Here is a 27,775-nt window from a genome sequence, read left to right as displayed (position 1 = left end):
AGTCACATCAAATAACTGCACATTTAAAATAAATAATTGCTGCCCACCACAGTAATAAATCTGCTTTTCATTGGAGGCTGTAGCAAAAACAAACAAACAAAAAAAAGGTGAATTCTGGAAATGCCTATGTGGACAGTAGCAACCCACCCTCAGGCTGGGAATACTTGCTGGCTGCTTGTTGAGAAGCAACGCGTGAGTCTATAGGGCAAAACAATGCATTTGAGTAAATGTGAGAAAAGAATTGAGAATGTGGAATTTCATTCTCCCAGTTCTGAGGCAGAAAAGGGCAAACTGCCCATAGTTATCCACACCCTCCCCAATTATAACAATAAGAAATACAAGAAAAATTTGTAAAATTTATTCACAATGCAGTTGTTGAAAGGAATAAAACAGTTGGCAATGGCATCTCGCTTTGAATTCGATTTATAAAAATATTAGGGAGCTAATTTTTTTGTATTTTGCTATTTCATTTGGGGAATGGTGAAGAGAGAGTCTTTTTTTATACTTAAATTTCACAGTATGGTCTGGAATTGCGAAAATGTTGTGTCAGGGGTGATCTGCGTATTTCTGGACTTGACATTTGATAGAAGTTGGGTAGCCGAATATCATAGTGATATCTTTTTCCTATATAAACCCTGTCATTCAAGGCATAGAGTTTATCTGCAATGTCACTGCCAATTAACACTGAAAACAGGCGGGAGATATAACGATGCTGAGCAAAGAGCAGATACAATTTCTTTCTTCTCCAAGACACATAGCGACAATCAGTTTCTGCAGTGAGGGTTACCTAAAAAACACAAGACCACACATAAACAGATGAGGAGGCAAGAAAACTGCCACATTTCTTCTACCGCAAATGTTAAATTAATTTCACTTGCTGCCTTTCTTTAGGTTGAAAAAGACCACTGACCTACAATATATTGCAAAAATAGGAACTACAATATTTGTTGCTACATATATAATTTATAATATGAATAATCACAATGTTCTAGCCATCTCCAATCTCTCTGTTTTTCTAAGTTCAAGTATCTATATTTTGCATTTTATTGAAGGGAGAAAGACTTGATATTTAAAAAAAAAATTGGCTAATGTTACAGAAATATTTCCAAGTCCATTCTGAAGACTGTGGACATTTAACCCTAAAGCAGTTTCTGCAGTACACAATAGAATTTATATGACTAACTTGCATATATGAGTTTGCTGCATATACACATATATGTATTTATAAGAAAACAGTGTAACAAATAAATGAAACCTGCTGAAATGATTATCTTTCAAAACTGCCAGATGTGGCGGCACAGTAATGACGGCAAGTTTAGCATTCTGTTGCTAGAAAACAACTGAAATCCGCTAGTATTTTAAATTTTAAAAAATCATTTATTTTTTAATAAGTGCGACTTTTTTTTGTTCCTGATGTTTTCTAGACTGTCGCATTAGCAATGTTTACTCAGATCTCAATTATATTTTAAATATAAATATGCAGTTATGCAAAGTAAAGCATAAAGTATTGATCACAGACTCCTTCCTGTCATACGTAGTACCTGTTCTTCTCACTGCTGAACCTATGAAGTGGCATTAATCCTCAGGAGTCCAACAGAATTGGGAAGTCATGTATGCTGCAAAGTACATTCCAAAATCTTTTTTGAGACAGAGTCTTGCTCTGTTCTGCTGGAGTGCAGTGGCATGATGTCAGCCCACTGCAACCTCTGGCTCCTGGGTTCAAGTGAGTCTCCGGCCTCAACTTCCTGAATAGCTGGGATTACAGGCACGTCCCACCACACCTGGCTACTTTTAGCATCTTTTGTAGTAGATACGAGGGTTCACCATGTTGATCAGGTTGGTCTCGGACTCCTGACCTTGTGATCTGCCCACCTCAGCCTCCCAAAGTGCTGGATTACAGGCATGAGCCACCGCACCTGGCCCAAAGTCTTAAATTATTCGTGTCTTATCTGCTGTTGTGTTTGCTTGCTTATTTTTAAACAAAGATTATCTGTTTGGAAGAGGGAGCGCTAACCTTGTGATCCAGTTATCCCTTACCTGAAAAAGGCCTTCCTCTGTGGGTCTCAGTGAATCCCACTCAGGAGAATCCAGGAACTGAAAGGGGAAAATGTAATGCAGAAATTCGCCATCAACTGTCACTCTGATCCTATCAAAACACAAGAACATCATTTTTAAGGGAAGGAGAAAGAAAGCACATAATTGGGCAGGGGTAGGGGGTAGAAGAAGTGTATTTCAGATCCCTGATGACTGTTTTGCCCTTTATGATTTTGAAAGGCAAAATATTAAATTCATACATTATATTAAGTGACATAATATCCTTTAAGATTCATGTTCTTATGTTCCTTACACAGTCAGGATTCTGGAATATTGAGTGAAATTCATCAGAAAATGCATGAAGTTGTACATTTATGATACATGTCCATTTATGTATGCATATTATACGTCAATAAAACATTTTAATGGACTCTGTCAGATTTTAAATTAAGTAGAGAAACACTTAAGAACACAGAGGAGTTCTGCTACAAATACCTCTGTAAAGCCAATTTTTATTTTTTAACTTATTTATTTTTTGAGACAGTGTCTCACTCTGTTGCCCAGCCTAGAACGCAGTGACACTATCTCGGCTCCCTGCAACCTCCTCCTCCCAGGTTCAAGTGATTCTGGTGCCTCAGCCTTCCAAGTAGCTCGGCTTACAGGTGTGCACCATGACACCCAGCTAAGTTTTTTGTATTTTTAGTAGAGACGGGGGTTCACCGTGTTGGCCAGGCTGGTCTCGAACTCCTGACCTCAAGTGATCCACTAGCCTTGGCCTCCCAAAGTGCTGGGATTACAGGTGTAAGCCACCGTGCCTGGCCTATAAACTAAATTTTTAACTTTTTGAAAGCCATGAGTAATTCCATTATTGTTTCCTTTCCCAAACTTTGTTTTCAAAGTTTATTTTATTTTATTTTTGAGATAGAGTCTCGCTCTGTTGCCTAGGCTAGAGTTTAGTGGAGTGATCTTGGCTCACTGCAACCTCTGCCTCCCAGGCTCAAGTGATTCTCCTGCCTCAGCCTCCCGAGTAGTTGGGACTACAGGCATGTGCCACCATGCCTGGATAATTTTGTTTTTGTATTTTTAGTAGAGACGGGAGTTTTACAGTGTTGGCCAGGCTGGTCTCGAACTCCTGACCTCAGGTGATCCTCCCACTTTGGCTTCCTGAAGTGCTAGGATTACAGGCATCAGCCACTGCAACTCGCCTGTTTTCAAAGTTTAGATTTCTATGTATGTTCCTCAAGTGCCCCACCCCCTGCCCCCACAGTCTGCTTCTCATGGGTGATTGTTAGAATTTACCGAAAAAAAAAAAAGACAATAACATTTAAATGTTCTCTGTTACTTAAAAGAATGCCCTATCAAAGAGTTTTAAAAATACTTTGCATGCCAATGTAAGTATTCTATTAATTGAAGCACTGAAGCTGACATTATCCTCTTCTTGACTTCCAGTAATTATCTAGGAAACAAATATCGCATCCAGAAAAACAAACTCATACTTTAAAGATTCATGTAATTTGATTTCTAAGATGAAATATTAAAGCTCTTGATTATTTTCTGCTTCAAGTAAATAATGCCGTAGACTCTAAATGCCTATTTCTATGTCTATGACTCGTGTATCACAGACTTACTAAAGCCTCGGGGTGCTAAATGCCACCCAGGACTATGTTACACTGAGACAGAAAAATAAAGTGGAAAGAAACACAAACAGATAACTAATACTTGAGGAAAGACATGCAAGCACCAAAGGTACAAACCTTCCTGAAACAAGCAAGGAGAGTTTATCAATGGAAGTTTTCCCCTGCATGGCATAACAGTGTTCCTTTTCCAAAGTAACCACTTCAGAGCTCAAAGCAATCATTCTGAAGACAGGCAAAGAGATCCCCAGGGGCTGGAAAAGGGAGCTGTACAACACTTGGAATTCTCGGGCAAAGGTTATGCTGCGAACTTGATATGCAATATGAACAAATTGCATGAAGCAGATGACAAAAAGTACAAAATTCCAGGAAAATATGTCGGCTGCACAGACATCTACCCAAGCCCAGACGGCAGAACAGAGAAAACCTAACCCTAGCAAACTGAAGACATAAAGGAGCCCGAAGAATCCACTGCCACCCATGAAACCTACTACAAATAAAATACTGGCAAGATGATAAATGGCTCCTTCAGCCTCTTGCTTCCAGGTTGTGCAGACTGGGTGTTCATCTATGAGGTTCTTCCATAAACTTGAATTTCTTTCCATGGCTGTATTACTCTGCCTGGTTGACTTTTCAGTTGACTTTAGATGACACTGAAACAGGTAACTAAGTCCGTTGCTTTTCCATCATGAGAGTTTTGCTCAGTCTTCACAAAATCAAAGAAAACTTGGACACTACAGTTGGTGCTGATTAAAGGTTTTGTGTGTATGGATCTTGAAAAACTAAGAATCCCATGCTTGCTTCTTTAAGCTCATCTGGGCTCCTTATTTGGATCCAGTCCACAAATATTCTGCTATTTCCTATGCAAGAGAAAAAAAGATAAAGGCTCTAATTAAACAAAAAGGAGAATTGTGAGGTATATTTAATGATCAGCAACATTACTTAGCAAGCTGACCTCCTATTTTCTATGAAGTTAAAGTATTTTAAGCACAAGTGCTATTGGGTGTTAAGTTTCTATGGTATAAAAAGTGTATTTATTAAAATTAGCTTCATATTTTTCAAGGTAGCTAAGTGCTCTATATTAATCTTGTCTCTATGGGAGTGATTCAGTGTATCTCAGAATCACTTGGGACAGTGACTAAAAATGCGGGCCAGGCATGGTGGCGTCTGTCTGGAATCCCAGCATTTTGGGAGGCTGAGGCAGGTGGATCAGTTGAGGCTAGAAGTTTGAGACCAGCTTGGCCAACACGGTGAAACCCTGTCTCTACTAAAAATACAAAAATTAGCTGGGTGTGGTGGCATGCGCCTGGAATCCCAGGTACTCAGGATGCAGAGGCACAAGAATCACTTGAACTCGGGAGGCAGAGGCTGCAGTAAGCCGAGATCGCACCACTGCACTTCAGAAGCCTAGAGAGGCCGAGGCGGGCAGATCACGAGGTCAAGAGATCGAGACCATCCTGGCCAACATGGTGAAACCCTGTCTCTACTAAAAATACAAAAAGAGTAGCTGGGCATGGTGGCATGCGCCTGTAGTCCCAGCTCCTCGGGAGGCTGAGACAGGAAAATTGCCTGAACCCAGGAGGCGGAGGTTGCAGTGAGCCGAGGTTGCACCATTGCACTCCAGCCTGGGTAACGAGAGCGAAACTCCGTCCAAAAAAAAAAAAAAAAAAAAAAGATATAAATCAAAAATTGCAGATTCATGGACTGCTTCCAGTTATATGAATCAGAGTCACTGCAGGTGGGACCCATGTGTTTGTATTTTGAAAAAGCTCCCCATGTAATTCTGATGTGTTAATCCATGGTCATCCATGGCCCACCCTTTGAGGGGTACTGTCTGATAATGTTATTCACTCTTTACACATGAATTTGAGGCATAAAGAGGTCAAATAATTTATCCCAGGCCACACAGTGATCACTGGCAAAGCAGAACTTTGGCACTCATGCCCATGTGCTGGGCATGTGGCCTCTCATGAAAGATTTTTTAATTTGGCATGATAAGGAACCCAACTATATCAATAAACATAAGAAACATAATTAGAAGTCACATTCTAAGAGCATTAATTGACTGTTAAAATGTTTAATAAATTAGATGGAAATTATTTGAGAAACATAAATTTAGTACTACTTTGTTGTACTAGTGGTTATTTCACGTTAAAGGTTGCATCATATAACTAAATAAATATTAATATTCCTGCTGCTTATGTATTTATTTACCAGATGGTCAAAAATGTTACCAACTCTGTTACTCTGCACATACATTCTCTACCCTTTCAGCCATATGGTAGAAATGCTAATATGTAATCTGAGTCAGGAGAGCATCAGCCATGACAGAGCTACAGGATATATGTATCATTTGCCACCCGGTTTCCTAACAATAAATGATTTCAATGTAATCCATTCATTACATTGATTTTTTTAAAACCACAGTAACCTTCAAAAGCCTTGAACTTGTGCACTATATTTAGTGTTTTATTTTTGAAATAGATTATTTGCAGCACACCTGTTAATAAAATATCAGATATCACAGACCTTGCCCCATAGGAGAAAAAAACACACACAGAGGTGAAAATGACTTAGCTGGAGTAAAAAAATGGAACAGTATAATCACCAGTAGAAGCAGAAATGGAAATAAAGGAGCTGTTGTTGAAGTTCCTGGTTTTTCATCATGGATAGTGACTCTTTTGTCAGCAAGTAATGACTTTAAGAACACTGCCAGGTAAATCACTAAAAAAAACCTTAGACTTACAGCTTATAGTCATATTGTTGTTTTTACTTGTTTTCAAATACAATTCAAACATCCTGCATATCCCTAATTATTTCTCCTCCCCACCAATCTATGAGATGATGGTGATGAAATTCAAGACAGACCAGCATCCTGAACATGTTCAATTTCTACTCTTAGACAAAACACAAAATTCTGTTCTACTGGATATCACAACAAAGAAAAATTATTTTAAAAATACAATGAGTAGCGAGAACTGCAAAATACCAAACTGCAAATGTCAGTCTCCCTGCTGTTTCAAAACTAGGGTATTTTAAATCAATCAATTCTTCTAGATACCAAACACACCCACGAAAGCCAGTATTAAAAAGATTCGCTAGTGGAGCTCTGAACTTTGGTTTGACCTTCCTTAAAAATTTATAATCCTCAGCAAATGTTAATATGATGCTAATAGAGGAAGGCCATGTAAAACGTTCGTGGCAATTCAGAAGGGAACTTATGGGAATCCTGTCTCCTTAAAAATCTTGATTTGGAGGGTATATTGGGTCTCCCACATTCCAGGGTCATGACTCATTATGATAATAAGGGGAACTGTGCTTCTGCCTTTTCTAATCTACTTCATGTCATTCAGCTGCTACCAAACCATCTTTTCATCCTTGATACTGTACTGCTCAATGCAGTGTGCTGACTTGTCCTGATTAAATTACTCCACACCCGGCCCTTCTCCACTTGGTGTGTTTTTATTCGGTCACCAAAACAGATATGCTTTATTAGACGTGGAAAGACTGACAGGGGCAGGTGATTAGCGGGAGTGTCCTTCTGACATATGCCAGCAGCACTATATGAATGTTGAACATGATTCATCAACCAGCTGTCTGCCTTAAAGGCCTGTAGGCCTGAGGTCATGTTTTTTGTAAATAAATGCTGACATGCCAAAGTGGCACAATGGATTTCTTTCCTAAGCAATAAAGTTGATCTTCACTGCAAAAGAAGTTAGCACGCCAAGCTACAAATGATGAAGACAAATTTAAGTGCAAATAAACACAGTTGTTCCAAGTTCATCAGGGTTTTTTTTTCTCTTTAAATTGTTAAGACTACAAGTTAAAAAGGAATAAGAAAATGTAAATGAAGATACAAGGATGCTCAATGAAATGCGATGTAAACCTGCTGGCAAATTGATGAAGATTAGCTAGAAATTGCATTTATTGCAACAGAACTTTTGTGTTTATTATCTCATTGCCTCATACTCATTGCCATGAGGGAGGCAGAATCTAAATCATCATGCCCAGCTTACAAATGAGAAAAGAAGGGCACAGATTGGTTGAGTCTCTGGCTTCAGGTAAAAGAAGTGTAAGTGACCTACAGTAGCATGGAGCTCCAGTTCCCTCCACCCCTCTTTAGAGCCTCTCCAACATTCAATGCCAGCTCTCAAGGCTGTGAATCAAATATTAATGTTTTGGGGAACCAAAGTGGGATATTCTTTCAGGGCTGCTTTGCCAAGAAAATAAAAATCCTAACCATGGATATTTCAGACTTGCCCTCCATGTTCTTGTACAGCTCAGTCTGTAACTCTTAGAATATTGCGGGGGACACAGCGAGCCACTCATGAATAATTTGCTGTATTATTCAATATTGACTTGTTTCCTCTCCTAGACTGAAATTCTAAAGGGCAGCAGGGGCAAAGACAAATGCTTTTGTATTTCTGAGCCCTAGCACTCCATGAGTTTGGCTTAATACACACCCTTCTCCTTTCTCACCCTCTATCCAATGTAACAGATGTTATAACATCTTCTGTCACTTATGGGCAGAGAATTGGGGGAATCCAAATGTCCAAGATGTTTAAGTACAAAACCACAAAGGAGCTGGGGCATCATTTTTTCAAAATGTCTGGCACAACCCCAAATGCACAGGGGAATCCTTTTGTCTGTTCACAACCTTGAGCTCCTTAAGAGCAGTTTACTGCTTTGATTAAAAACAACAACTCGGGGAGTTAGTGGTATTGAGTTAATTTTGGTTGCTAAGCAACCCACAAACTCAAAATTCCATCAATATTCTACTCATTAATTAGAATCTGCTCTTAACTTTGGTATGTGTTTCCTATGCTAAATTCTCATTTTCTTAAGCTGGTTTTTTCTGCTTGTCCTTGAGGTGGTACATTTACTCAGCAACTATGTGCCAGGCATATTTTAAAAATTACCTCATTTAACAACCCCAGGAGGAAAGTACTATTACCTCCATTTTACAGACAAGAAAATTTAAATTCAGAGAAAAAGTAAGTTGTTCAAGGTCACATTGCCTACAATGGAAGTAAGATTCCACCCAGGTTTGCCTGATTCCAAAGCTCACAGTGGGTCCTACATTATTTTGCTTCCACTACAAAAGGATTTAGAAAATGTAGCTTGTCTCCTCTCTGTGACATAGGTGAACCCTGGCATGTTTATTCATTGGTAACACATAGGAAATATCATTTTATTCTATCTACCTAAAGAATACTGGAGGTTCAAATGAAAATTAAAATTATTTGCAAATTTAAAAATAATATAGAAATAGCACCACTATATTTGTTGCTTTTGTGTTACAGAGCTGGGCCATTAGAAGAATAGAGTTTTTTTTTGTTTTTTTGTTTGTTTCATTTTGTTTTTTGAGACAGAGCCTCACTCTGTCACCCAGGCTGGAGTATAGTGGTACAATCTTGGCTCACTGCAACCTCTTGGGTTCAAGTGATTCTCTTGCCTCAGCCTCCGAATAGCTGAGATTACAGGTACCTGCCACCACCCTGGCTAGTTTTTGTATTTTCAGTAGAGACAGCGTTTAACCTTGTTGGCCAGGCTGGTCACGAACTCCTGACCTCAAGTGATCGCCTTAGCCTCCCAAAGTGTTGGGATTATAGGCATGAGCCACTGCACCCAGCCAAGAGTATAGTTTATTAAAAAGCTTTCTTTCCTCCAGATGATTACAACTGAAGACAGAAATACAGATGAGTCAGTTTTGGCTGCTATCAGTCTTTAAATTATAAATCCTAAACTAACTCATTTCTGCAGGGGTGATCTCTGTGTTATTCTCCCCTACCTTGTGTGTTCTGACTTCCTACTGGTGGTAGATACAGCTACGGTAACCATGCTACTCCTGAGTCTCCATTTTTCAATGGTCAAAGAGCCTGTTTCTGGGAAGCCAGCATCGATCTTCTACCTTAGATTAATGTTTAGTGCTTCCCTGCAAGTGTGTCCTCAAATCAGAGGACACATCAGAATCACCTGGGTAACTTGCTAAACATGCCCCCATGCCCCTTCTCTAGCGCCACCCAAGATAACTAAGCCAGACTCACTGCGGTAGGACCCAGGAAGATTAATTTCTAATAAGCTCCCAGTTGATTCTTATGCACACTAAAGTTTGACAGGCATTATTTTATGTTATTCCAGAATGATGTCTGAATTACCCTTGCCAAACATGTTTGCAGGATTTCAGCTTTGTCCATTTTTGCCTGACAACTGGCTGTCCTTCCATGCTGATTACTCAACATCACGCGCTTCGGTCCTCTTGCCTGTTGGTGGGATGTAGTGCTGGTGTTAGCTCACCATTCTCGTATCTAGTCTATCCAACTTGATTACTGCCCAAGAGAAGGGTTCTAGTCTTGGCCGTACCCCTGGGTAGCTATGTGATTTTTGTCTCCCTAGACTGGTTGCCTGATTGGTAAAATTAAAGAATTGGACATCATAAGACCTCTAAAATGACATGACTCCATATGATATGGAGTAGAAGACGATTCCAAATATGGGTCAAAATATAGAGCCGAGTGGCAGAACTGAATTGAGACTGCAGGTCTTAACACCAGGTGTTTGGCTGGGGCCCAGCTCCAGAGACTGTTGCTTAACTGGCCTGTTTTGTTGCCGGGGCATGGAATTTTTTTCACAAACTTCCCAGGGATTTTGATGTTCAACCAGGGTTAAGAACTGTCAAATGAATCTAGGAAGGAGGTGACAGGTGGAGGGCATGGGAGGGAAAAGAGACACCACAACATTCCAAAGAATAAAGGATCTGAATTTTAGTCCTTATTTTTAAGGAGCTGGAAAGGTACATTTCCTCTTCATGTGTTTTCACTTCCACCCTTTGCCCTGGTGAGAAGACATTTTCCTTCCGTACACTCATCAGTCCAAAAAGAATCAAGGCTTCTGAACATTTTGCAGCAGCCTTTCCTGGCCATGGTGGCCTGAAGTGCACCTTGTACGCTGAGGTTTTTTTTGTTTTTGTTTCTGTTCTTAGACAGAGTATTGCTCTTGTTCCCCAGGCTGGAGTGCAACGGCGTGATCTCAGCTCACTGCAACCTCTGCCTCCCGGGTTCAAGCAATTCTCTGCCTCAGCCTCCCGAGTAGCTCGGATTACAGGCACCTGCCACACAGCTGGCTAATTTTTGTATTTTTAGTAGAGATGGGGTTTCACTGTCTTGGTCAGGCTGGTCTCAAACTCCTGACCTCGTAATCCACCTGCCTTGGCCTCCCAAAGTGCTGGGATTACAGTCATGAGCCACCACGTCCAGCTGTAAGCTGAGTTTTTAATGGCCTTTATTATCTGCCTACATGGCCTCCATCATAGATTGTGTCATATTGACCATTATGTATATTTTTCCTTTTTAAAGCATCATAACTTTTTAATTTTTTCAGTTGGGTTACATATTCAAGCATTTAAAAAATGGGGTATGTGTGTGTGTATAGAATAACAGTTTTATTGATAGACTGTATATATATATATATTTGAAATGTTCCTCTGTCTAGCACAGAGTGGGTCTTTAGTAAACGTTCACTGACTGATAAAGAGTGCACAAGTAGAAAAACAGTGTTTGAAATACAGCTTGGGAATATGGCTTAGTAAGTCAGAAAGCTCAAGTAGGATATGACCAATACCTGAATTAACAGTTTAGGTGTGGATTTAAAAAAAAAAAGAAAAAGAGGAAACATGTATTAGACTATGAGGAAGAAGTGAAAGGGTCTGCTGAGACAGAGGAATGAAGAAGGGTTGAAGACATTTTGGAGTTATACAAGATCTTGAAGTTAGGGAAAAAAAAATCAGAGGAAAAAGGAACTCAGTTTTAGCCATATTTGATGCTCTGAGTCTAGCAGAATTTACAGAAGAAGATAAGGAGTAGGATGAAGGGAGAGAGATTTAGCAGTTACTATCACACAGGACAACGGTATATAAAAACTGGGATTGTGAAGATTATTAAGAAAGACATGAAAGTGTTCACAGGGAGAAATGAAAGTGTTCACAATAGATTGTGAAGACTACAAAAGTAAAGAATAGGATAGGCACATCCTATTAGGGGCTCAGACCTATAATCCCACCACTTTGGGAGGCTGAAGCGGGTGGACCACTTGAGGCCAGGAGTTCAAGACCACCCTGGCCAACATGGTGAGATCCCCGTCTCTACTAAAAATACAAAAATTAGGCATGATGGTGGGCACCTATAATTCCAGCTACTCGGGAGGCCGAGGCAGGAAAATCATTTAAACCTGGGAGGTGGAGGTTGCAATAAGCAGAGATCATGCCCCTGCACTCCAGCCTGAGCAACAGAGCAAGACTCAGCCTCAGAAAAAAAAAAGTGTAAAGAATATGTCATTAATGTTTATACTGATTACATATTGAAATAATAGTGTTTTAGAAGTAGTGGGTTTTGTAAAATCTGTTATTAAAACTGTCTTTACTTGTTCTTTTTTTTTTTTTTTTTTTTTTTTTTTTTTTTTTTTTTTTTTTTTTTTTTGAGATGGAGTCTTGTTCTGTCACCCAGGCTGGTACAGTGGCACGATCTTGGCTCACTGCAACCTCCGCCTACCGGATTCAAGCAATTCTCCTGCCTCAGCCTCCTGAGCAGCTGGGACTACCGGCACATGCCACCACACCCAGCTAATTTTTTGTACTTTTAGTAGAGATGGGGTTTTACCATATTGGCCAGGCTGGTCTCGAGCTCCTGACCTGATGATCCGCCTGCCTCAGCCTCCCAAAGTGCTGGGATTACAGGCGTGAGCCACCACGCCCAGCCACTTGTTCTTACTTTAAAAAAATGTTGCTACTAGAAAATTTAAAATTACATATGTGGCTTGCATTATATTTCTATTGGACAGTGCTGGTCTAGAGTCGCAAGTAAGAAGAAATGAAAAGACTTGGCATAATGCTATGCAAACATTGCATATGTATAATACATAAGTGTATAAATATGGAAGAATTATCCAAGATTCAGAACAGAGTGTTGATGAAAATTTAAATGGTATTGGTTACAATATTCATATGCAGTCAAAGCATAGATGTCACCATCTGGTTTCTGCCTACAGGGGTGGCCAGCCCTACTACAACACTTGGCTCCTTTATCCTGCCAAGGGAAGTATCACTTTTTCCTTTTGGCTGAGGAGCGTTCCCCTTTCCCAAGCAATTATATTACATGGCTTAATTTTTTCATTTCATCTTCTGATGTGGATTCTAGAGTATCCACACCATGTATTGTTTTCACACAATACATGGAGACTCTTCATGTACTATCAGTCTCCTAGGCTGGAGCATGCCTTTGATCCCCCTTACCAATGAGATATTGGAGTCTCCTTGAGACTTGAGGAAATTAGAGAACATACCGACAGAACACGGTGGACTTTTTTCTGTTCTCGTGTCTCAGCTAACATCACAGTTACCTCTATCCATGATTGATCTCTCATTTTATCACACACTGTGGTAGGCAGAATTCTAAGATGCTCTCAACATGTCTGCCCTTCTGGTATACATGCCATGTATAATTCCCTCTTCTTGAGTGTGGGCAGAACCTATGAGATAGATGCTCCCTTGATTAGGTAACATTATATGACAAGTGGTGGTGGAACAGTCACTCTCATGATTATGTTAAGTTATATAGGACTCCACCACAGGAGAGAGGTTGGATGCCAGAGTGATTGATGTGCTCCTACTGGAAGAAGGCAAACATCCATATGTGAACTGCCTGTGGGGTTTCCAATGAAAGGAACAGCAGGTGGCCTCTATGAGCTTGAAGAAGTCCCAGCCAACACTTAGCAAGATAGATGAGACTTTAGTTCTATATCCACAAGGAACTGTATTCTGTAAGCCATCTGAAAAGCTTGGAAGAGAACCCCAAACTCCAAATAAGAAGTTCAGTGTGTCCAACACTTTGATTGTAGTCATTTTTTTATACAGCAAGAGAAAACTAAACACACACATAAATGGTATGAGTACTCACTGTACATAAGGCTTTTCATTAATAATCTATAATTTTATGATGGAATTAGAATTTAGATCTGTAAAGCTGAAGACAATCTTTGCTAGATTTAAATCAGGAAAATCGGGTGAGAATAGTTCCTTGATAGAACCTGGAAAACAAGAGCCTATGAGAGATCCTGGGAATTCTATTAAATTCACCGTGATTCCCAGTAACACGTAAGAGGTTTTCCTTTTATACAGTCAGCTAGTTACCATACTCTAAGCATTTGAACACATGGGCAACTTCCAGAACAGTTATGACATTCATATTCCAATTTCCAAAATTCCTGGAATACCATGTTTTCATGGTTGTCTTTCAGATCAGTCAGTTCTTTGTAACACTGAGCCATAAAGATAGGGCAAATATTTAATGTTTTAGATATAGTCAGAGATTGACACTCAAAATACAGCCCAGAGAAACTCAAAAGAATTAACTCTGTATTTCTTCAAATTGTGTGATGCCATCAAGGCCAAGTGACTTCAGCATTGGGAAGGCAATATCCAGGTGTCACCTTGATCTTCACATGCTACTACTAGCATCTGGCATTCACTGAGCAGATAGTTTTATTGTCCAGATTTTAAAGATGAGAAAATTGAGGTATTAGGAAAGTTATGTTGGTTGCTTAAGGAAACACAAATGATAGAGCCCAGACTCACTCCCAGGCAGGCAGATGCCAGTCTGCTTTCTTAACCACCACAAGATACTGCTACATGTACAATTTCAATAAATATCTGGACTTACTGGAACAAAACAAATCAAAAACATTCTTACTTTCTTTCTTCAGTTTAGATTAAATAAATGTCTTCTTAAGAAACCACAGTTTTTTGAGCCACAGTGGGATAAGAAGGTAGATCCTACTCGTTGAGTCATTCAGCCCTATAGTTGCAAAAATCCTTAATTTGAATAAGCAGCAGTTAATCTCCACTTCTCATGCTTGCCTTTAGACTGTTTTAAATAATTGACAGGCTCTGCTCACATTCTTCTGACTTCTCCATATCCTGGAAATGGTTAAAGGCATAAGCAGGAAGCCATTCCCTTTTGATGAGCTGCTGTGACATCATGCAGTATGTTTACTAAAGAGATTCCTGATGAAAGATGCAAAAGAAACTAGATACATTAACCAGTCATTTCTTTATATGAATCAACAGTAGACACCTGTGCTTTCTTTTACTCCAAGTGACCTATATGCAGAAAATGAACTCACTTTTTCTATGTTTGGATTAGGTTCTCAAGTGTCTTCCTGGCAAACAGCCCTAACAAGATCATGTATGATAGCTAATTAGCCATAATCTCTGCTTTTTCTTTTTTTCTGGCTAAATAACCAGGTTGACCACACATCTGGGTCAGGGGAGTCACATTTGGACTCTTTTAGTAGAGAGACTGCCAGATGTAGATATCACCCTTATTTTCTCAACAGCATGATACTTAATAGCACTTCTGTGCTACTTTAGCCAACCAGAGTCAATTCTGCCATAACACAACAACATATGTGATCCTAAACTGTCACAGCACTATGCTGAACTGTGCAATAACCACCACAGGACTCACAAGAAAAATGGGGTTAGGGATATAACACTTAAAATCTTCATCAGTGGCACATTCTTTAAAAGATAGGAATTGAATAAAAACAGTAGCACGGGGTGTGTGTGTGTGTGTGTGTGTGTGTGTGTGTGTGTTAAATGGTTAAAAATACACAAATGTGGCACTTGATCTGAAAAAAAAAAGGCCAAAAACTTGCTAGGGAAGTGGTATGGGAATGGTTGCAATTTGTGAGTTATGGTGAAGTGGTGGAAGAAGGAATAAAAAGTTGCCCTCTTTCTCAGCCCTTCAATCCTAGAATGAGCATGTTTTTGTATAGGAAAGTTGACAAGTGTGAAAGAATACCGAAGTGTAAATTTTCAGGATAATACATGGCGAACCAAGATAGCTGGCAGATGTTTGAGAGGTGTATGTGTTTGCATTTTGTGTATCCCTATATAGCTTAGGTCAGCTAGCTGCAATTTAATGCATTCATCCAGTGCTGCTTCTGGGTAAAACATGCATAAGCAAACATGAAAGTTTTATTATGCCCAAATCGTTCCCTAATATGTCAATTGTTGGAATAATGCTTACTTTCAAAACATGCATTATAACATAATTAATTGTATCATTAGCTCTCAAATGGTCATGAAAATACTGTCAATTAATATATGCAGTAATTCTGGGCTGGGTACAGTGGCTCATGCCTGTAATCCCAGCACTTTGGGAAGCTGAAGTGGGTGGATTGCTTGAGGACAGGAGTTTGAGACCAGCCTGAGCAACAAAGTGAGACCCCTATCTCTACAAAAAGTAAAAAAAAATTAGGTGGGCATGCACTTGTAATCCCAGCCATTCAGGAGGCTCAGGTAGGAGAACCACTTGAGTCCAAGAGGTCAAGGTTACAGAGAGCTGTGATCATGCCACTGCGCTGCAGCCTGGGCCACAGAGAAAGACCCTGTCTCACATAGTAATAATAATAATAATAATTACTATTATTTATTAAAACCCTGTCCTCATGGAGCTTGCATTTTAGTGAAATTCAAATGTTAACACTATTTAAGTCCAGTTTTCAAAACTGAGATCTATTTTAAATATTAATAACTAAAAATACATGTTATCTGCAAATAAACTACTTAAACTATTTTATTTATTTCATATATTAGAGATGGAGTCTCCCTGTGTTGCTCAGCTTGATCTTGAACTCCCGGACTCAAGTAATCCTCCTTCCTTGTCCTCCCAAAGTGCTGGGATTACACGGACATGGGCCACTGTGCGCAGCCATTAAAACTCATTTAAAGTCAGTTATTGCATACTAAAATTTAAATAAATGCTACATTTTAGAACAGTCTGAAGTCTTAATGAGATTAGAATCATTATCTTAAATTTCCTTTCATATCTGATCAAGTATTGATCAAGGATGGTCCACTAGTTGGTGGGTTTCCATGCATTACCAAGATTTAATATAAACTTGAAAATGAACACAAACAACAGAAAATAAGTTGAGATTCCACAAAATAAACTCCAAACAGAATGTTTTAAAGTACTTCTGTTTATCTCGTTTTCTCATGGAGGTTCAATTTCCTTTTATTACAGAGGGAAAAGGCACTATCTATCCTCATCCATTGTGACTTCCAGAACAACTATAATGTAACATGTGTTTGGAACTTGAATTCTAACACCACCCCTTCTCCATCCTGAATGGAGGAATAAGTAATAACAACCAGCATCTCTTAAGTAGCAACCCTGTATCAGAACCAGGATGAACTACTCCATGTATGTTATTTCATAGCTCCAAAAATACTGGGGGCAGGAGGGAGAGATAGTTATTTACCTATTTTTCAAGCATGAATACTTCTTTAAGAAAGACTTGGCCAAGTTAGAATTCAAATATCCTCATTCCTAACCTGAGTCTGTTTATACCATGCTACACTTTCATTTATAAATCAGTTACAGTTTAATCATTTAGACAGTACAGTGCATAAAGAAAACAGAGGAGAAATTAAAACGAGAATATAATCATTATGGAGAACAAAGATGAGACAGTGTAAGAATAATTGTTGTCTTTGAAGTAGAGAATTACAAAATGGGAAAGAAAAAGCATTCGTAATGAAAAAAAAATCCTGAAATTAAAAACAACATGTTATTCCAATAGGAAATATAGAAACAGAAATAATGTACCAGGTTCCATGAAAAATTGATACAGAATTTAACAATGACATAGCCTGAATTACTATACTTCAAGAATAGAAAGGATACTTTAGGACTCCAGGCAGAAAAAGGAAGTCAATTGCATGGGAGAAATTTGTTTTTTTTTAGATGGCGTTTCCTTCTTCTTGCCCAGGCTGGAGTGCAATGGCACAATCTCGGCTCATCACAACCTCCACCTCTTGGGTTTAAGCGATTCTCCTGCCTCAGCCTCCCAAGTAGCTGGGATTACAGGCACATGCTACCAGGCCCACCTAATTTTTTGTATTTTTAGAAGAGATAGAGTTTTACTATGTTGGCCAGGTTGGTTTCAAACTCCTAACCTCAAGTGATCCACCAGCCTCAGCCTGCCAAAGTGCTGGAATTATAGGTGTGAGCCACCGCGCCTGGCCAGAAAGTCTGAAACCAACCTTAGACTTCTCTAAAGACACATTAGATGCCAGCAGAGAATGGAGCAAGGGCTACATAATCCAGAGGTACGAAAACTGGCTCAAAAATGCTATAGCCAGCCAAATGGCCATTCAAGTACAGATGCTCCCCAAGGTACAATCAACTCATGGTAAGTTGAAAATATCGTAAGTCGAAAACAAGTTTAACTTACAGTATATTCAATTTATGATGATGATGCATTTAATTGGGTGCCATACCAAAAGTTGTGCATACTGAATGTTGTATTGTCTCTGCACCACTGTAAAGTTGAAAAATGGTTTGGTCAAACCATTGTGAGTCAGGGATGACTCAAAAGAAACATGGACATTCAAACATAAAAAGACACAAGAAATGAGCCGTTCTTGGAAATAAACAAACATTGACAAAATCTAGCTAATCAAAGGATGAATCAAAATTTAAAAGTTGATACTTGAGATGCCATGGTAAAAGGACCAGTGATTCATCATAATTCCATTTAGTTAGTTAGTAAGACTAAATTATATCTGAAATGAAGTTTACAAAACACGATGCAAATGTTATAGATTCTCACAATATAAACGTATTTTTTTAATTGGGGCTGGATGTAGTGGCTCATGCCTGTAATCCCAGCACTTTGAGAGACTGAGGTGGGAGGATGCCTTGAGCCTAGGAGTTTCAGATCAGCCTGGGTAACACAGTGAGACCCTAACTCTACCAAAAAAAAAGTTAGCTGAATGTGGTGGTGAGTGCCTACAGTCCCAGCTACATGGGAAGCTGAGATAGGAGAACTCCTTGAGCCTGGGAGGTTGAGGTTGCAGTGAGTTGTGATCATGCCACTACACTCCAGCCTGGGTGACAGAGTGCGACCCTGTCTCCAAAATTAAAGAAATATAAAATAGGCCAGGTGCAGTGGCTCATGCCTGTAATCCCAGCACTTTGGGAGGCCAAGGCTGGAGGATCACCTTAGGTCATGAGTTTGAGACCAGCCTGGACAACATAGTGAAACCCCATCTCTATTAAAAATACAAAAATTAGCCAGGCGTGGTGGTGCATGCTTGTAATCCCAGCTACTCAGGAGGCTAAGGTAGGAGAATTGCTTGAACCCGGGAGGTGGAGGTTATAGTGAGCTGAGATTGCACCACTGCACTCCAGGCTGGGGTGACAGTGCAAGACGCTGTCTCAAAAAATAAATAAATATTAAAAATTGGGATATGAGTAGAAGCGAAACTATAGGTGGTGTAAAAGTGCCCAGTACTCAATCCTTTTTTCCTTTCCTTTGAGACAGAGTCTTGCTCTGTTGCCAGGCTGGAGTGCAGTGGTGTGATCTCGGCTCACTGCAACCTCCGACTCCCAGGTTCAAGCGATTCTCCTGCCTCAGCCTCCCAGGTAGCTGGGACTACAGGCATGCACCACCATATCCAGCTAATTTTTGTATTTTTAGCAGAGATGGGGTTTCACCATTTGGCCAGGATGGTCTTGATCTCTTGAGCTTGTGACCCACCTGCCTCAGCCACTGAAAGTGCTGGGATTACAGGTGTGAGCCACTGTGCCCGGCAATTCTATCCTTTATAACAGGGAGCCTCTGTCTAAATTCATGTATGTTTAAAAAAAATCTTGATCTCAAGACGTATTCAGAATCTCTTCTTTTAGGAAGACTTCTTTTTCTTTTTTCTTTTTTTTTTTTTTTAGAGAGGGACACTCACTCTTGTTACCCAGGCTGGAGTGCAATGGCGCGATCTCGGCTCACCGCAACCTCCGCCTCCTGGGTTCAGGCAATTCTCTTGCCCCAGCCTCCTGAGTCGCTGGGATTACAGGCACACGCCACCATGCCCAGCTAATTTTTTGTATTTTTAGTAGAGACGGGGTTTCACCATGTTGACCAGGACGGTCTCGATCTCTTGACCTCGTGATCCACCCGCCTCGGCCTCCCAAAGTGCTGGGATTACAGGCTTGAGCCACCGCGCCCGGCCAGGAAGACTTCTTTAGAGCCTGTTAACTCTCAGGATGAAGAAACATTAATGTCAAGTTCAGCAATTCCTTCACTTTCACTACAGTTTCTTCTGTTAAAATATCATAATTTTTGGCCGGGCGCGGTGGCTCACGCCTGTAATCCCAGCACTTTGGGAGGCCGAGGTGGGTGGATCACGAGGTCAAGAGATCGAGACCGTCCTGGTCAACACGGTGAAACCCCGTCTCTACTAAAAACTACAAAAAATTGGCTGGGCATGGTGGCGCGTGCCTGTAATCCCAGCTACTCAGGAGGCTGAGGCAGGAGAATTGCCTGAACCCAGGAGGCGGAGGTTGCGGTGAGCCGAGATCGCGCCATTGCACTCCAGCCTGGGTAACAAGAGCGAAACTCCGTCTCAAAAAAAAAAAATCATAATTTTTTATTTTAAAAAGCATCTATAGTGTCATCCTGTTAAAATAAAAACTTTAGATAAATTAAATTTAACAATTTATCTGAGCAATGAACAATTCACGAGTCAGGCAGCACTCAGAACCAGAAGAGGCTCACAGAGTTCTCTATCCAGCAGCATGAGCTGCTGCTGGATAGTTTTTATGAACTAAGCACAGAAGTAAAAAAGCAAAATAACTCGATTGGCTACAGCTCTGCATCTGCTTTATTTGGGCATGGTGTGATGAGTTGGCCATCTGCGATTGGCTGAAATCTGGCATTACAAAAAACATATTCTTGAGTTAGATTTCTGTTTGTTTATGTACAAAGTTAGTTTTTCACATAGGACCTCAAAGTAAGGAGAAAGCTTCAGGCTAAGGGCCTCCTGCTTATTTAACCATTCTATTTTTTATAAAAGCATTTCTTTTTGATCTATTGACATATCGTTTGTTTGCTTGTTTGTTTCAGACAGAGCTCCGTTGCCCTGGCTGGAGTGCAGTGGTGCGATCTCGGCTCACTGCGACCTCCGCCTCCCAGGTTTGAGCAATTAACCTGCCTTAGCCTCTGGAGTAGCTGGGACTACAGGTGAGTGCAACTACGTCGGCTAATTTTTGGGATGGGGTTTCACCACATTGGCCAGGCTGGTCTCGAACTCTTGAGCTCGGGTGATCTGCCCATCTCAGCCTCCCAAAGTTCTGGGATTACAGGCGTGAGCCACCGAGCCCGGCCAACATATCCTGTTTTTATAAATGCATAGAAAGACATATGCAATGATTTTCACTTCATGTTAAAGATGAGTATTTCTTGATGGTGGGGTAGAAACTATTTTTGCCTTTCTAAAAATATCTGCATGATTTGTATTCCTTAAAATGATTCTGGGAAACAATACAGTGATTTAAAATCAATGTAAAAAAATTCAAATATAAAAATTTCAACAAAATCCATGAACCCAACAACCAGAATTAACAAACATCACATTGTCATATTTTCATTAGATTGTTTCATAATAAAGAAAAATTTCACACAAAAAAATTGAAGGCTGCCATGGATTGTTCTCTAGGATGAGTCTCTGCCCATCCACCCCCTACATAGTACATAATTTATATTTCTCCATATGTAAATATTCACTAATTTTAAAAAATACAATGTAAAATGAAATTTTGGACTAGAAGTAACTCAAAGTGTAGGTTTATTTTTCAGATTCACACTTAAATTTTTTTTTCTGATGAATAATTTTGAACATAGAGACAAAAATAGCGAAAATAGTACACAATAAATTCCCATATACCTGTTGCCCAGATTCAACAATTATTAAGATTTTGCCACACAGAATTTTTGAAATTAAAAGCAAAAGCTGTTATCTACAATTCAGCCGCAATTTGTTCAGCTAGAAAACAAACACCTTCCAAGGAAGACATGAAGAACCAAGATTACCTGTGCGCTTTCTCTGTGCAAGTACTAGTTCCTACAAACACAGACACATTTAGGAGTCAAAGCAACTCTGAAACCTACATATTATTATCGGTATTGCTCATAGCGGAAAATGAAGCTCAGAGGGTTGGAGATATTTCTACAAGCTTAGCCACTTGCTTGTCCTTCCAATACTACCACATCCCTTCCTTGGTGATCCCATCCTAGCCAATTTCAGTGGGCAAGAGTCACAGGAGGTCGTTATTCTGCTGAGGAACAGAAAATAAGAAGGTCTCACTATAAGTCTATGTGAATTAATTCCTGGATTCTTTGGGTTGGAGGAGGACCCAGCATTTTTATACGTATTTTAAGTCAGGAACTTTTGGTTATTTATTTATTTAATTTAGAAAACACCTAATGTAATTTTCCCTGTAAGACTTTTTCTTATAACTACTTAGAAAAAAGAGAGAAGCATGTTCTCTCTTCCTTTAAAACAATCTAATCAGTGATTCAAGATACTCTTCTATTAATTGAAGGGAAATTCATTCTCTTGAGAGAGCTCATACTCCCAGCTGACCAATGACCATAATTACAAAAAGTGATCTCAACTGCACTTTACAGACTTTCAGATCTGTCATGGATATTTTCAAAGCAGTTTTGAAATTTCTTGCCTGTCATGCTGCTTATGTGTTACGCTCACATACTGTAGCAAATGCTTCAAAACATTCTTAATTTTTCCTGGAGACTGTTTCAAAATAAGCAGGCATCAGCACTCTAGTGTGTCAACCCTATTAGTCAGTCTTGTGGTGAAAAGTATGGGATTTAGATTTACCATGATACATTTTTATTTAATAGCTTAGGATGTCATCATTTAGAAGCAGAGGATGCACAATGATTCAGCTGTTTTGAGAGACTGATATGATTAAAGAAACTCAACTATCAAATGTTTCCCATTTAAATGTATAAAATTTTAAGGACAGAGTATCTTAGATTTCAATTAATATTTGTATCCCAAACTCCTGAAGACACACACACACACACACACACACAGATTTTCAGGACAGAAAAGAACAAGAACCTCAGAGATATCTGGAATCTGGGATCAGCCAGAGCTCTTCATTTTGCACATTCAGAAACTGAGATCCAATTTTTTGTTTACATTTTCTGTCCCATGTAGTTCTTGTTGGTTTTCTATTGTCACAAAGAACAATGCCAAGTTATTGTACCCTGACAAGGGGATATTTTCATGCTACAGTCCGTAGAATTAAAAACAAGGGAAAAAACCTGCCACTAAGTATGAACAGGCAACAATAATTTTTTAAGGCTGCTATAAAACTCAATTGCAGTTTGTAGGCTTCCAAATTCAAAATATCTAAGTACTGGAATTAGAGTGAAAAGTCAGGAAGCACAGAAGTTTAGTAAATCAAATTGCGTTCAAAAGTGGGATTCGAATTCTGCTTTTCCACTTATTATTTACAAACAGAGTTTTCCACTTTCTGCAAATGTCTTCTGGCTAAATTTCTGGCACTGCCCTTCTTACTGTATTTTTATTTTTGTCTTTTATCTTTGCCTAAAATACCCTCAAAAAGATACCACTGTAACCGACCTTAGTGATAAGTCAATTTCGGGGCAGGCAAATTTCTTTTTTGGCTGGGGGATCCCCAAATAGAGAAAACAGGTCAGCGCGACCTTCGTACCCCCAACTCTGTGAGAATAGCGTGAGAACACTGACCCCAGTCAGGCCCGTTGCTTACAAGCTGGGAAAGGAAACTCCCGGCGGTGACAGGACTTCCCCAAGGTGAAACCCAAGACTGTCAGGACCCCTAGGAACAGCTTTTCTCCCTTGCAAACCTGGTCTGTTTATGTGGGCTCCATGGTGCCTGGGGCCAGAGTAGGACCTGCGGGAGAAGGTCTGGGAGGAAGATTCGCCCGGAAGCCTCCAAGGCAGATGACTCGCGTTCTCCAGGGGTCTGCGCGGGCGGGAACCGCAGCAGAGGACCCCCAGCCCTCCGAGCCGCGAGCGGCGACGCCGGGACCCCGGACTCCGGGGGGCGCGGAGTTGGCGGGACCCGGGCAGGGAGCGGCGCAGGCACCGCAGGAAGCGCAGGAACGCCGGGCGGCCAGACGCAAGCGCTCGTTGGGGTCGGCGGCCCCGTTGAAGCCGCGCCCGCTAAGTTGCCCGAAGCGGCCGCGAGGTGCGAGGGTGCGGACAGCTCCGGAAGGCGGCGGCCGCAGCGCCCCCGGGCTCACCTTCTTACCTCTCCTTTCCGGCCCTGCGCGGAGCTCCCGCCGGGCGTCCGCAGAAGTTTCCCGGCGGAGCGCGCTGCACCCGGCTGGCCCGCGCGGAAGCCCTCAGCGCCCGCCTCGCGAGTGCCTTGCCGCCCACCCCGCCGCGCTGGGCGCAGCGTGACCGCAGTCGACTCCGGAGCGGCGCGGCGGCGCGGGCGGGGGCCGGGCACGGGCGCGCGCCCCCGGGCGCAGCCGGGTGGGCGGGCGCGGCAGCCGCGTCTGGGCCGGGGCAGGCGGTGCGGACGCCGGGGTGCGGGGCAGCCGAGAATCCTAGCGGCCACTACGGACCAAAGTTTCCAAAGATGCGCTTCCCGGAGTGTACCGCTAGCGGTTGTAACTAACACCTAGTGTTCGCTGTCACTCTGGGCAGGAGCGATGCGCTGGCTGCTGAACTGCGTAACCGCACGCCGGCCCTCTCACCCCCGCTCCACACACACCGTAAACAAAATAAAGAGGTAAATCACCAGAGTGGGAACGGGAATATTTGGATGTATTGGACAGAGAAAGGGCAATACAGTATCTTTTTAAATGTTTTATTTTTAGAGATGGGGTCTTACTCTGTCACCCAGGCTGGAGGGCAGTGGAGTGGGATCTCGGCTCACAACAGTCTTGACCTCCTGGGCTCAAGCATCCTCCTGACTCGACCTCCTAAAGCTTGGGATTGCAGGTATGAGGCACCAACCAATAAAATATCTATATTCAAATCAGTGAACATCTCAAAAACCAAATGAGTAAAGGGCATAGACAATCATAAAAGGAAAAAATTTAAAAACACAAATGACAAAAAAAAGCTCAAATCAGTAATAACCAGATACATACAATTTTAAAGCAATAATTGGGTGCATTTTTTTCTTCCTTTGCAATTAGCAAAGTTTTGTTTTGTTTTTGTGTGAAACAAATGTGGGGGTTAGTGATGACCAGTAAAACACGCCACTAATTTAAGAATTTTATCTCCTTTCTTCTAGCTCACTTTCCTTTGATATAACCATATTGGTAACAGTGACTCCAGGAACAAGCATTTACTGAGCAATCAGTGTCTCTTTGGAGCCCCAGAGTAACCACAAAAACAATGACTATAGATGGTAAAATTAACTCCCTTTAATTGATGCTGGAACCGAGGATACACATATTGTTACACCCCAGAAATGGCTAGAAACCACCTGATCCTAGGCCTTCACTCTTACTCTTCACTGGAGGGATTTGCTCAAATGTTGGAAATCCAGTTTAAACTGGATGTAGTCTATGGGGTGTGTGTGTGTGTGTGTGTGTGTGTGTGTGTATACCTTTAAACTATGGCCAGGGAAGTGAGAAGGCCATGAGCTTTGAGGTCAGATGTTCTCTGGTTTAGATTTTACTTGTTTAGTGTCCTACATTTTAAAAATTCAAGGATTATATTACAGTTATTTCTAATTTAAAAACTCAGAAGCTGTTAATGTTGCCCCGGGTTCTCATGATCTCCCATGATAGAGATTAAAAGAGATCACCAAACATAGCAGCAAAGGAAAGTTTATTCAGCTTGTGCACAAGGGAGTCAGTACTAAGAAAGGAAAAGGAGCGGACTGCTTTCTGAGGGTAGTGTGAGTTTCATAGGGTCTTTCTGTAGGGAAGGGTTACATCAGGGCACGTTTAGGAGAAGTTTTCTTGTCCTTACACAGTGGCCCAATATGTTTTTTCATACGTCATATGTAGTATTAGCATTTTAAATCTCTACCCCAGGAGTTATTTATAGCATTAAAGTGAGGAAGGGGTAACTGTAGTTTGGAGTTTAAGTCTAACTGTGCAGGTGAGGATCTGGGGAAGTCCCTAGCCCTCTTAACTAGAAGCTTGCAGTTAACAGTTTCTTGGGTCTGTTACCGACTGACTGAGAGTTAGATAAGCTAGAGCTTGAGTAAGGAGCTTTCACCCTTTTTCACCACACCATCTTAAAATAGCTTGCCTGTCTCAGTGCAACTAAGATATGCCTATGTGACAGATTCTTCAGTGGCCCCAATGGTTTCTGATTCCCAGTTCCTCTTCATGTTCATACCTGTATTAGATCCCCTCCCCCTAAGAGGGGTTGGGACCTGTGACTTGCTTTTGAAAATAAATGTAACAAAGGTGACGGATATCACTCCCATGACTACATTACGTTATAAAAGACTCTTATGAACAGACTCTCTAGAGACTGTCCTGTCTGTCCTGATGAAGAGTGGCCATGCTTGGGAAGTCCACATGGTAAGGAACCATGGGCAGCCTCTAGGAGCTGAAAGGCAGCTTCCAGCCAATAGCCAGCCAGCAAGAAGCCCTACAAACTCCAGGAAATGAATTCCGTCAACAGTCTAAGTGAGCTTGGAAGTAAATTCTTCCCCGGTCAGTCATCCACATGAGAACACAGACCAATGACACCTTAATTGCAGCTTTGTGAAACCCTAAGCAGAGGATCCAATTAATACATGCCTGGACTTGTAAATGCACCCCACCCCCTCCAAATTGTGAGAGAATATATAGAGTGCAACCCCTCTTTGAAAATTTTGTGTTAAATACTTCTGTCCTGCTGCATTCTGATTTTTCTTTCTTACTCCTTCACGTATGTTTTCCTGCCTTGATCATGGCTATGTTCTCTTTCTCTGTATCCCTCATTTTTGTTATTATACGTTTTATTATATGAGTAATACATGAATATAATGTGATATACTAAGATATATTGCTTGACATCATACTGTATCTGTCAACTATCTTTACCAGGCAACAAAGTACCTTGGAGTTCGTTTATCTTTTCACATATATAATATATATAAAATTCTTCTTTTAAATGACTATATACTGTTATATTATCAGTGTGTCTACCTGAAATAATGAAAATGATCAGAATCCAGTATTAAAGCATTTATTCAATTTAAAATTTAGCTGAGAATGGCTATTCAGACAACATAGACTCCAAAGGAATGGAGTCAATGCTCTAAAGTTAAGATCTTGCATATATAGGCAGAAAAGAAAGAAACTTAGTGTGATTATAATATTTTCTTTACAAGGCTGGTTTATGAGTTACAACAATTTAGTTACGATTTGTTTTCTTATCCATACAGCTTTTCTTTTCCTATTTAAAAGAGTATGGTTAACATTCCGTCTTAGACAATGTGATAGTCATGAAGTCTGTGTGAGAGAGGAAAGAGGAAAGTTAATCTACAATGAAGAGCAACAGTTAGGAGAGAAGGGGTCTTCCGTGGTGCCCTTTAGTCATTTATAACACTTTACAAAACAACATAGGTAAGGAAAAAGGCTAATCTATAATCAGAGAAACAAAGGTCACAGCTGCTTGCTTTACAGTTGCCTGTTTACATGTGACTTAGATCCCATAATCAGATTCCCTTAAGGCTCAAAGTGTTTTAAAGTTCCAACAGCTTAGATTTTTACTTATTTTCACAAATATATCACATTGCATCCATCTCCTTAACTATTTAAGTTGTTTGTAGGTTTTTGTTTTTTTTTTTTTTTTAAGATAGAGTCTTGTTCTGTTGCTCCGGCTGGAATAGTGCAGTGGTGCGATCTTGGCTCACTGCAACCTCTGCCTCCTGGGTTTTAGCGATTCTCCTGCTTCAGCCTCCCAAGTAGCTGAAATTATAGGCACCTGCCACTACGCCTGGCTAATTTTTGTGTTTTTAGTAGAGATGGAGTTTCACCATGTTGGTCAGGCTGGCTTTGAACTCCTGACCTCAAGTGATCCACCTGCCTTGGCCTCCCAAAGTGCTGGGATTACAGGCATGAGCCACCACACTTGGCCTGTTTCTAGTATTTTGATATAGCAAACAAATGCTGTGTGCATGCTTCTTGGACACATATGTGATGATTTCTTCGGAATATATGCCCAGAAGTAGGGCTCTGAGTATGTTCATTTTCATTTTATTTGCTACTGACAAATCGTTCTTCAGAGT

The 27,775-nt window shown here is 40.7% G+C and overlaps 1 protein-coding gene and 1 long non-coding RNA gene across 2 annotated transcripts in view; one reads left to right on the top strand and one right to left on the bottom strand.

The window, feature by feature from the left end:
• LOC108314747 overlaps window positions 1–13,553 on the top strand; it is a 40,783-nt gene extending 27,230 nt beyond the window's left edge. The window contains exons 4-5 of the long non-coding RNA XR_005202671.1: window positions 10,451–10,611; window positions 13,272–13,553. This is a non-coding gene — a long non-coding RNA (uncharacterized LOC108314747). The remainder of the gene's footprint in view (window positions 1–10,450; window positions 10,612–13,271) is intronic.
• Window positions 337–24,016, bottom strand: POPDC3 (popeye domain containing 3). Its single transcript, XM_017543774.2, has 4 exons — window positions 23,834–24,016; window positions 3,789–4,528; window positions 2,038–2,146; window positions 337–787 (listed from the first exon to the last, which is right to left on the bottom strand). The coding sequence occupies exons 2-4, from the start codon at window positions 4,271–4,273 to the stop codon at window positions 506–508; spliced, it is 876 nt and encodes a 291-aa protein (XP_017399263.1). The 5' UTR covers window positions 4,274–4,528; window positions 23,834–24,016; the 3' UTR covers window positions 337–505.
• Window positions 24,017–27,775: the final 3,759 nt, after the last annotated feature.

Source organism: Cebus imitator, unplaced genomic scaffold, assembly GCF_001604975.1.
Source record: "Cebus imitator isolate Cc_AM_T3 unplaced genomic scaffold, Cebus_imitator-1.0 Scaffold160, whole genome shotgun sequence".
Classification (NCBI taxonomy): Eukaryota; Metazoa; Chordata; class Mammalia; order Primates; family Cebidae; genus Cebus; species Cebus imitator.
This window is presented reverse-complemented; position numbering and strand designations above follow the sequence as displayed.

What these genes read in the sequence shown, in the direction of transcription:
- POPDC3 (XM_017543774.2), bottom strand. Translation starts at nt 4,273, where the DNA reads ATGGAAAGAAATTCAAGTTTATGGAAGAACCTCATAGATGAACACCCA. An exon ending in TCCTTGCTTGTTTCAGGAAG is followed by an intron (nt 2,147 to 3,788) that starts GTTTGTACCTTT and finishes GTGTTTTGATAG; the next exon opens with GATCAGAGTGACAGTTGATG. An exon ending in CAGAGGAAGGCCTTTTTCAG is followed by an intron (nt 788 to 2,037) that starts GTAAGGGATAAC and finishes TGTGTTTTTTAG; the next exon opens with GTAACCCTCACTGCAGAAAC.